At 42.1% G+C, this 10,747-nt stretch overlaps 1 protein-coding gene across 1 annotated transcript; it reads right to left on the bottom strand.

Moving 5' to 3' along the window:
* Nucleotides 1-800: 800 nt before the first annotated feature.
* MAP1LC3C (microtubule associated protein 1 light chain 3 gamma) lies at nucleotides 801-2,816 on the bottom strand. The gene is made up of 4 exons (XM_027682907.1): nucleotides 2,702-2,816; nucleotides 2,556-2,611; nucleotides 2,322-2,428; nucleotides 801-1,341 (listed from the first exon to the last, which is right to left on the bottom strand). The coding sequence occupies exons 1-4, from the start codon at nucleotides 2,757-2,759 to the stop codon at nucleotides 1,131-1,133; spliced, it is 432 nt and encodes a 143-aa protein (XP_027538708.1). The 5' UTR covers nucleotides 2,760-2,816; the 3' UTR covers nucleotides 801-1,130.
* Nucleotides 2,817-10,747: the final 7,931 nt, after the last annotated feature.

Here is a 10,747-nt window from a genome sequence, read left to right as displayed (position 1 = left end):
GATAGATTTTTAAATTACCTAGTGTTTTACATTGATCATGCATGATCAGAGCACTTCCAGCTTTGCAATACATTCCTCACATGTGAGAGGACCATGAAAGACAGCTTGAGAAATACTTCAGACTAAGACTCATGTCAAGTGTTCCTTTAACACATGTTTAGGAACCAAGTCTGTATATTAAGATGAATCAGCATCTTAGTACATGACATTTGACATTTTCTAGAGACACTGGAATATCTCTTAAGCACAAGGTGCATGACTTAACTCTATCCATCTGTGAAAGAAGGCTCACTGAAGTCCTTTGGGTACCCGACTACAAGGTCTCTGTAGGGGATGGATATAACAGTATCTACAGCAACCACACCAGCAACATTCAGGTGCAAGAATAGACTCTTGAACACTTGATTACTCATCAAGACATGCTATCCACATTTCAGTTATGCTGACTAGCAATCAGTTTACTTATTTAAACAAGTAGTTAGCTATATCACAGATAATGTTTTCTGTAACAGCTGATAGCAGTTTATCCGGGTGTTAAACTTAATACTGCTCTGGCACTAGTCCAGTCCTACTTAATCTCACAGCTCAGATACGTAGCTTAACAAACCATTTACAGGTATGGTTTTGTTTGTGGGTGACACGACGTAAGCTTTGACACTCCATTCAAAAATTCAGAGTAGCTATGCAAGCAGTGCTTCATTTAAAATGCATTGAACTCAAATTCCCAGAATTATTATAAGACCTTCTCCTAGACAGACTTTAACAGTCTTTCCCCAGATTAAAACTAATATGCAATTCAATACTTAAAAAACTTCTTTATTTTACTCTTAGACTTGGCTTCAAGGGCACCTTAAAAATCAGTTACACAACAAAGATTGATATTGCAAAAAAGTGGAGGTGCAGTTCAAAAAAAAAACCCATAGTGTCTTCAAATATAAAAATATATATCCAAATTATTACCTAGGAAGAGTGTACCACCTTTTCTGCCTTAAGCTGGTCCTGCCAGCTTTTGGGTCATAACTCCTCACTACACAGCTCAAGAGCTCACAGTGGAAGGAGCATCTCCAAGGTTCATGTCACAGGCATGATTCATAGCAAACTGCTCTTTGCTGCAGCACACGGACCCAACCTTAAGTTTTCTGAAAGCATTCCATAGTTTTCCCTTGAGTAGTGGTCAAAAAGCATCCAAACATCTCCTGGGAAGCATAGGTCATATATACAAAGCCATCTTCATCTTTGTAGTCCCTGTACACTTCTGCCATTGTCAAAGACATACTGGCCAGGCTTTTGTTGTTCACCAGCAGGTAGAAAGCTTGTGTAGCCGTTAGAGCCATCCTGCTTCTAATTGAAAAAGGGAGGAGAAATAAAGGAATAAGCATTAGCAAATGTATTATGGTTTCAACTTCAGTCTATGAAATACATTAAGCAAAGCAGTTTGCATGAACTATGTACAAGAAATTCTGCATAAAGTCATTTTGTGGTTTAATGTCTCCATCAGCAGGAAGTTAACTATGTTTGGAAGCCGAAAGGCTTGTGCTCTGGGGAAAGGCTTACATGGTTAGACTATGAGTGCTACTGAGCATGGCTTTGAGTTCACAGTTACCAGGGAAAAGCTCAAGTAGAACCTAAAAGCTTCTGCAGTACAGATTTTGTAAAGGATTCCAGCAGCAGTCTGTTACACTTACTATAAAGTCTACCTTCAAAAGAAGAGTCCTTGTCACACCCATTACATACAAGGCTCAGGATCTAAATTATCCAAGAGCCAAAAGCATCTTTTACAGAAATTATAACCTAGAAAGGTCTTTTCCTATATTTTAAGAAGTGTGCTGGAAAGCACACAGCTTTCATACTTTGTCAGAAAATAACACTTAATATTTTGGGAGACTTCTTCCCTGTAACATTTCATTAAAATCAATTTAGAAGCACATTTCATACCATTCACGCGTAAGAGTGCTTTGGACTTGAGCACATTCAGCTAGATGTAGCAAGAGAGCAAGGCAGTGCCAGTCATAAGCAGAACAAAATCACAGATTCCCAGTACCAAGTCCATCAAGCAGGAAGAAAGCAGAACAGGAGTCTTTATGCACTACAGTTAGTGAGAAGACAGAAGACTTTAGGATTCAAAAAAAAGCACAGACCCCATTTTTTCCCCAAGTGCACCTGTGAAAACAACTGTTCATTTTCTTTGAAAAGCTGCAAGAAAGGGAAGCCATTACATTACTAACACCTTTATCCTCCTCCCTACCAAGGCAAGCAAGATGTCCCAGCACAGCGCCAGGAAACACCTGGCTGCAGAGCAGCAGCCAGCCCCAGCTACCCACCTGATGATGGTTATGAACTGTGTCATGGTCAGCTCCTCGGGAACCAGAAACTTGGTTTTGTCCAGGAGAGGAAGGTATTTCTCTTTATGGTATCGCTCAACAATCACCTGTTTTAATTAGAGCCATACTCAGCAAAACCTAAAACGTTCCCTCCCCTCCCACATTTTAGAGAGAGGTTCCCAGCACTACTTTTTAGAATGTTGGCAAAAACTTCCGAAAGCAAAATAGATTTACCGGGATTTTTGTTGGGAACTTCGCCCGGATTCCTGCTACTTCTTCCAGACGGGTGGCTGCGCGGGAGAGGAAAGGAGAGGAGAGTTACGCGTGGGCGCGGCCCCTCCGCCCCCGCTCAGCCCCTCCGCGCCCCCCGCCGCCCCTACCGAAACTCTTCCTCAGCTTGAAGGGCCGGGCCGCCATGGCCCCGGGCGCCGCCTGCATCCTCCCTATCCTCCCTTTCCTCCCTCCTGCCGTGAGTCCCGCTACTACTACAGCCACCCCCGCCCCGCGCCTCTTATGGGGCCGGGGCCGCCCCGCCCCGCCCCGGCAGCCGCACCCGGGGCTGCGGGCAGAGCCCGCCCCGCTCGGCCCGGGGATGCGGGGCGGCCCTGAGTGTCTGCCGCTTCCCGCCTTCTTCCCTCGGCCTCCTTCGTATCCCGGCCCGACCGTCAGCTGGGCGCGCAGGGTTTGCCCCACGGCGTCCCTTCCGTGCGCTGCTTTGTTTGATGTAAATTATCCTAACTGCGAGATATTTTGCGTACAAGGCAATGTAATACTTTGTGAGAAGTCTTTGACAACCCTGCGGGGTGGTTGGAGGGTGAAGCTCAAGGCTGGACTGCCCCCATCTGTCTTACCTTTCCACATGGCCAGGCTTCTTCCTACCTACAAACTGCTTTTGAACTATTTGGTTAAAAAAACCCGACAAAACCAACAACAACAACAAAAACCAAAAAAACCCTTTTCTCTCCCCTGCCAAAAAAAAAAAAAAACAACCAAAAACCCTATGTCGTTTTTCATCTCAGGCTACCAGATTGCTTATTTTCTGAATGACTTGGAGAGCTAAGTTTTAACTCTCTTTTTATCTCTTAAGACATGGTTGTCATTTTAAGTGTTTCCAAGCAGACTTCAGGTCCATCTATTTCCTAAATACAATGAGATAGATTCCCTGCCTTTTGGATTGCTTGTTCACTTGCTTTTACTTCAGCTGTCAAGATGGCTTTGCAGCCAAACGTAGCTCAGCAAGGACTAAAGTTAACTCCAGGCTGGTTGTAGTTTATATAAATCATCTCAGTGTACATCTGGAACTGATCCCCATTACTTATTTGCTTCTCTTATCCCTTTAAAATACAGGAATTTTCATTTTATTTGATCTATCATTTTGCTCACTATTTATTTGGTGTGGCACTTAGGGACATGGTTTGGTGGTGGACTTGGCAGTGCTGGGTTAATGGATGGACTCAGTGATCTTAGAGGTCTTTTCCAACCTAAATGATTCTATGATTCTACCAGGCTAAGGGCAACTGCAAGTTGCCAGGTTTATGAGTTACAATTTATGAGTTATGGGTTTGGGTGCTTTTTCAAGGCAAATCAATGACTGTCGCCTAAGATAATTTTGAAAAGGAACATCTTTATTAAAGTGAGTGTGCACTATGTATGCATATGTCATGATTTTCAACCAGCCTGTGCAGAAGAGAGTTTTCAGCAGCTGAAATTGTTAATGCTGCTCAGCTGGCCTTTTCTCTTGATCTGGAAGTGATGAGCTTTAGCCACAGCACAAGCTCCCCCCTGTGGCACCACAAATTTTATTGGGCAGAGAAGATGCTTTGCTTTGAGGGATTCATGAGCAAGAGCTCTGAACTTTGAGAAAGGATTTGAGCCTACGCTGGAATGGTTTAGATACAGCTCATCCTTATGAGTAGACCTCTGCATCAGGGCAGGTAAGCCCAGGGGTTGGCTTACGTAGCTGGGTCTAGCTTAGGCTCTTTTGAGTAGAGATGAGGTGACAGACTGGGGAAGCATGAGTGAAGGAGTATGTGTGCCACAGAACTGACATGATGCCATAACTCAGTATGGTGAGACGTATTTAAGAAGATGAAGGAACAGAAAAATAACTTGAAGGGTAAAGAGGCAGAATGGACAGCACAGGAACAAAACCTGCAGAAGGCAGAAGGATGTGTGGAGATCACAGTGTGTTTTCTTTGAAGTGGTCAACTGTGGTGCTTTCCAAAGCTGTTCAGGAAGTGGACTGGTTCTTCCACACACTCCTGCTGGTTTCTGCCAAGTAGATCCATGAGAAAGATCTGATCCACTGTGTGTATAGGAGAGGGAACATGCTACACCAGTGCTCTGCCTTGTGTCACTTCTCACTGCAGAAGAAGTACAAAAGCATGGCTCTATACAAGTATCAGCACCCCTGCTCCCAGGGAGAGGTGTTTTCTTTTCATAATCATAAGCTCCTACAGCAGCTTCTAGAGAGAAAAGTGAATACCTAATAAGAGGATGAGGCAAAGAAGATGAATTTCCAGCCTGGCGATCAGCTGCAGCTCTAATGTCTGTGAGAGCTAGGAGTGAGCACTAACCATGGCTTTAGTGAGAATATGCTAACTAATAATGTAAACATGTTGCCTTTTCTGGAGGCAGAGAAATTGGGATGTCTAATGTGTGTCTGTATAGCACCTGCATTTGCTCCTGCACTGCACCCAGTTTCAGACCTAAATGTGGAATTTATTCTTTCTTCTTTCCTTTCCCTTGGAAAGTTTTTCTCACATGCACATAATTAATGAACTGATGGAGCAATTTTGTGTAGAGAATGGAGTACTCAGAGCACCGTACAGAAATGGAAATGGAAGGAACAAAGTGAATTGTTAGTCTGTTTCTACCTGCTTGAATGTCCAAAGCCAACACTCATAGGCATCCTGTAAGTCCCTGAATATTAAAGTACAAACCCGGAATTGCATATCTTATCTAGTCCAGTTTCACTGCCACATTCATAGCCTCTTCCAAAGTCCCAGGTTGGCAGCTGTGTAACTGAATTCTCACATATATCCATTGTCTCTGTATTGATCTGTTCTGCAAGTGCTCTCCAACACTCAGATGTGTCCCAGGGACGCAATGACATACCCAAAGGCAGGCATCTACTTTTTGCAAGTGCTGTGAGACTAATAGCACTGCTTTCTGGTGGATCTGTGAGCGACTGTGGAGATGAGGATCAAGAGCTGCCTACATTAACCAAACAACCAAGGTAGTTTGATCAGGGCTTTCAAGTAGTATGTGTGAGTGCTATGAGGCTGGCCAAGCTTTTTCCTGTTGTAGGAAGCATACAGCTAAAATCTGGTAACTGCGCTGCATTCTACCTTCAGAAGCCTCACCAGTGCCCTCTGATGCTCCTATGCCATCATGGGTAAAAGCCCTGTAAGAAGTCCTGAGGATGGGTTAAAACAAACCACCTGGCTGCCTGCCTCTCCTCATGGTTGGGGGATGCTTCCCAAGCAGGCACAGTTTGTGCCAGTCCCCAAAAGCTGATCCCTTGCTTGGTTAATGCGCAGACCAGTGGCCAAGGACAGGCAAGGAGGCAGCGCCCTGCCACTCTGCCACCAGAGCAGTAACATCCAGGACTTTGGTAAGGTGAGGGCAGTGATGTTTTAAATAACCAAAGCTTTCTTACCAGAGCTCAGGAGGCAGGGCTCCCAGCCTGAAGGTGAATTGAAGCTTGTTAGTCTGTACTGCCAAGTAGCTGAACAGTGCAACACCTAATGAAGGCAAACCCAAGGGTCAGACTTAGTCAAGAAAAGCTCGATAAATGTAAAAATCTGGATGGCATTAGAAGCGATTCGTGTTCCAGTGGAAGAGATTCGCTCCACTGTTACATGGTGCAAGGCACTCTAGTATGGCATGAACTGAGATTAGCTTTTTTCTTTAAGTCAGTATGCAAGCGCTACTGAGTTAATCCAAGTACAGCAAAACTTGGATGACAGATGGGGCTTTGCTCTGGCTATAAATTCCATCTAGCATTTAATAATCCTGAGAACAAGTGGATATGTAAGAGAGGCAGAAGGCAGAAGTACAGAAGGCAGAAAACAGTTATCTATAGACTAACAATTTAAATATGAATGATACAGTGCTAGAGGGACTGAGATTTATTTATTTAAGCAGCCTAACTAAATAGAAAGAGAAATCGCAGCATGATGTTCTAGGGAAAAAATGTGATGGCAGAATGAAGGCTTATTTTATGCACTGTGAAAACCTGTGAAGTTCTACAGTATTATGCATAGTTACATTAAATACATGGTTTCACAGGGGTTGTCTTTAAGTGAAAATAGTCAAGAAGAGTTTGATGAGCCCTCAAGCAGTCTGGCTCAGCCAGCCAACTTAATGGGCTTTAAAAGGGCTATCCTGAATATTTGCACACTCCCTGAACATGGGTAGTTACAGATAGGGAATCCTTTGCTTCCTTCTTTCCTTCTGCAACTTTGAGTCTGTCTATATCTCCTCCTGTGTACGAAAGCAAACCCACTCTTGTGGATAAGTCTGAAGCAATTGTGTGCCAGTAACTAAATTTCTGAATTCATAAGTCTTTATACCAAAAAGCTAGCTGGAGTACTGTTATGTTTAAGGGGATGCTTAGTAGTGTATCTCTGATTTTGATCCAAACTCACCCACTAATAAGACTCCGATCATGAACCTATCTCAAAATGCTAAGATAAGTTCAAAAATGGTATTTCTGGGTTGATTGGCTAGACTTTATATGTACTTTTGGTTCTTTTTCTCCTGATTTTTTAACCCTTATGTTGAACTTAGATCGTAACTCTGACAGCTTTTTGGTGTAGCCACAAGGATTAGATGTGAATTATGTTACTTTTAAATGAGAGACTACATGACTGTGTTGCACCAGAGCTTGAGATTCTCATCTTAAAATGTCTCTTCTGCAAAAGAAAATTCAGTTAGACTCATTTCATTTCTCCTCTTTCTTACCTTTAACTGTATGCCTGGTTTCAGTTCATTGTGATGGACTAGTTTCTTTACACTAGTTTTTCGTTTCAAGCGCACTAATTGTGCTTTTCCTGAGTACTCTATCTTTCGTATCAAGATTTTTAAGACCACTCTCAATATTAATTTGTTACATTTTCAACCATATTGAAATAGCTGAGTAGGCTGAACTATAATGAGGTATCCTCAGTAGCTTTCAAGTTCTTCCACATGGTAAGTGCTTCTGGTTTAGCAGTTTAAATTTTACAAGACTTTGAGACCTAGATTCTCAGTATTTTTCTGCAAGTGTTGCTCAAATTGGTGGTTCTAACTAGACATAAAACCAAAACTAAATCAGTGACTCTTTTTTGAGGAAAGCTGGCATAAGGTGGCAACCTGTTGGCCAAGGTCCCTGCAAGAGCATCTTTGACTTTCTGTTTTCTGCTGTACCAGTGGTTCACCAGATTTCTGTCCCACAGAGGCTGAGCTCAAAGTCTAGGAAGATGCTAAAAAGGGAAAAATATATTGCTTTCTTGTTATCCTTGCTAAGATGTAACGTGTTATTCTTTTCTATCTACAGAAGAACCAGAATTGATGATGTTGCTAGCCAATTTCCTTGGCTGTCTTTTTGAGAAACCAAAGAAATGTTTTTCCTGTGGACAAGACACATAAATTTTCCTGAAGGTATAGTGCTTCAGTTAATGGATTTCCCTTCATAAAATACCATGACCTTCCTAGTCATGGCTGCTTTACAGCTAGTATTAATTGAATAGTGCTGTTCAGAGTTTCTTAATAACAAGGCTCTTCTTTGGGATTGGGTCTGGTTTATGCATACTGTTGCTGAATGATTGGCATTTTTTAGGAGAACAGACATAATTGCTTGTTGTAAGGGACTGCTGGTACTTCATATGCACACCAGCAACTGTTAATGCAAAAGCATCATAAAAAGGGAAAACCTCCAAATTTAACTCTGATTTGAATTAACCAAGCATCTGATAAATCTGACTTTTTGGACATCTATTATGGGCTGGAATTATGGGACACAATTTCCCTCTTATGTTAATGTGTCTGCTGTTTGACTTGGTAGCACATTTGCATTCTGCTTTGCTGGTTTTAGTAGTGCTCCTACTACGACTACAGATCTCAGTGCTTGTGCCTTGGTAAGAGGTAACAGCATCACTTGCTCTGCAAAAATGGATAAAAAAGTTACTCTTTGTCCAAATATGATGATAATACTGTTTGAAGTGGTTTTCCTTCCACATAGGGTTTAAAGTATTTTGTCCAGGGTAGCTCAGTTGTTTTCAGATAAAACAACTTGGCTTTATATCTAGCTTGTTCTTGGCCTCCCTGTTGAGACTCACAAGAATGTGTCAGACAGTGCCAAAAGTATCTACTGGATTTTGGTTTCTAAATTCTGGAAACTAGTTTCTATTTTAACCTTCAAAAAGAGTGTTATAACTGACAGAGAGTAGAAGATTTTAAAAATAGCTTCAACATGTCCCTGTGAAGCTGGCAGCTTTTTTGTTTGACCCTTTTTTGTTTGACCCTTCTGGCAGAAGGGTCAAGAGAGTTAAGCTGTTTTTCAGGGTTGAAAGCCTCATCAGGAGGGCAACGCACAGTTTCCAAGAGTGGCGGGGACTCCTGGATACCTCCCTTTTCAGGTGCCTGTTAAAGAGGTGTGATCCCTACTTGGAAATTGCTCTGCCCTTAATGAAAATCTCGACTCTTAAGGTGCCCACATTTAGGTCCTCAGAAACTGTGGCTCTCAGGACTTTTAAATAGTTTCAGCAGAACTGTCTAAGGCTTAGACAGTTCCAAATCCCAACACTATAGCAAAAAAGTCTAAGTATAAAGGAAAGATTAAGTTCCTGTCCTACAAATTCAAGACTGTTGCTGTGTTTTAGAAATCCTTTTTTAGGGAATTTTGTAAAATGTTATAAAAAATGCCAAGATTAATGGATGTAAATGAGAGGGGTGTTGCTCAGCTATTTGCGAAGAAGGACCCCTAGATAACTATTCTTGGTGGGTCTGCTGAATTCTGTGATCTTAAAACAAATCCTGGAACCATGGCCAAGCCCCCGAGCCATATCACGTGCTTACCTGGATAACAAATGTTTTGCAGAGCTCAGCTAATACTCATGAGCTATGAACGAAGCTCTGTAGAAATGCTAACAATTTATTAGATACAAAAATGATGACAACTGCTATGAACTGACATGGGATTACTGCAAATCATAGCCCAAACGTGTACATCAGCAGATACTCAAAATGGAGATGATGAGGTCCAGAGCCTGGTCTTCTCAGGTGCTGTATATGGTCAATGGAGAGAGAGAGAAAGAGAGAGAAACTTTTGCAGAGTTTGGAAAGCAGGTGGCTTTCATTACCTATTTGCTTTCATGTTCCCTATCCTCTTTCAGTGTCTTGAAAAGCAGTGCATTGCTAGTTTTGCAGTGTAGCCGGAAAGAGCCGAAGTCAGGAACAGATCTACGATTGTTACTGTTGGTGACTGTGGCCATATAGTGGTCACCAGCCTTTACCTAGACACTTCAGTGTTTATAAAGGGAGTCTTCTCAGAGCAGTAAGAATCCTGCATAGGAAATACTGTTCAAGAGGATTTTTTCCATGTTTTAAATTAAAGATTAAGTAAAGCAGATCTGAGACCTGGTGAAAGTTTCATCCTACATAAAGACACAGATAAACAGGGTAGCTGTGGTAGATGGCAATTGTGGAATATTGAATGGCTCTTGGTATGTATGGTTGGTAACCTCAGGGAGCCTATATGTGAGGATCAAGTGACTCACAGAATTGGTATCTAGGTTGTTCGGGACTAGGTTCCTGATATGGATTTTGTGTACTGTCAATATTTCATATCAATTTGTCTGTGATGAAGACTTCTGGAACAAATGCGTAGGATACTGTCATTTTGGTTTCTACTGTGCAGTTCCCCCTGAGTACCATCATTTTTAATAGAGGACAATCACCAAGTGTAAATCTTCTTCTAGTTTTAAAGAAGATCTCTCGAACACAAGGTTGAACCACACTTGGAAAATAGTGGTCCTTCAGAAGAGACAATCTTATCCTAAATTTCAAGAGGGAACCACTGAAGCTGCCTGCTAGTGGTTGTGGACAAACATTAGGTCCATAGACCCTTCTGTCAAATGTAAATCCTCTCCTCTCACATGCATGCTTGGCTGTTCACACTAGCATGATGGATGTTTTGTGCTGCTCTCTTAAAGTCTCTTGGGCTCAGTAGCCAGAGGTGTTCATCATTAAAACTGTCTCTGCTTGCAGGCTGGGATTTTTCCTTCAAACCAAACAACTCCAAGAAGGCTGTGATCAGACTGCAGAAGGGCACATTGAACTTTAAGACAGAAAAAGCAAGAGTTGCATCCCCCTATTCTCTTTCAATATATCCTTCAATATTTCATCAGGTGCTTTTCTGAGTTTATAGTATTCTCTCCTGC

The sequence above is a fragment of the Neopelma chrysocephalum genome, unplaced genomic scaffold, assembly GCF_003984885.1.
Source record: "Neopelma chrysocephalum unplaced genomic scaffold, ASM398488v2 Primary Assembly neopelma1_23, whole genome shotgun sequence".
Classification (NCBI taxonomy): domain Eukaryota; kingdom Metazoa; phylum Chordata; class Aves; order Passeriformes; family Pipridae; genus Neopelma; species Neopelma chrysocephalum.
The sequence above is the reverse complement of the archived record's forward strand: the minus strand, read 5'-3'. Positions and strand labels throughout refer to the sequence as shown.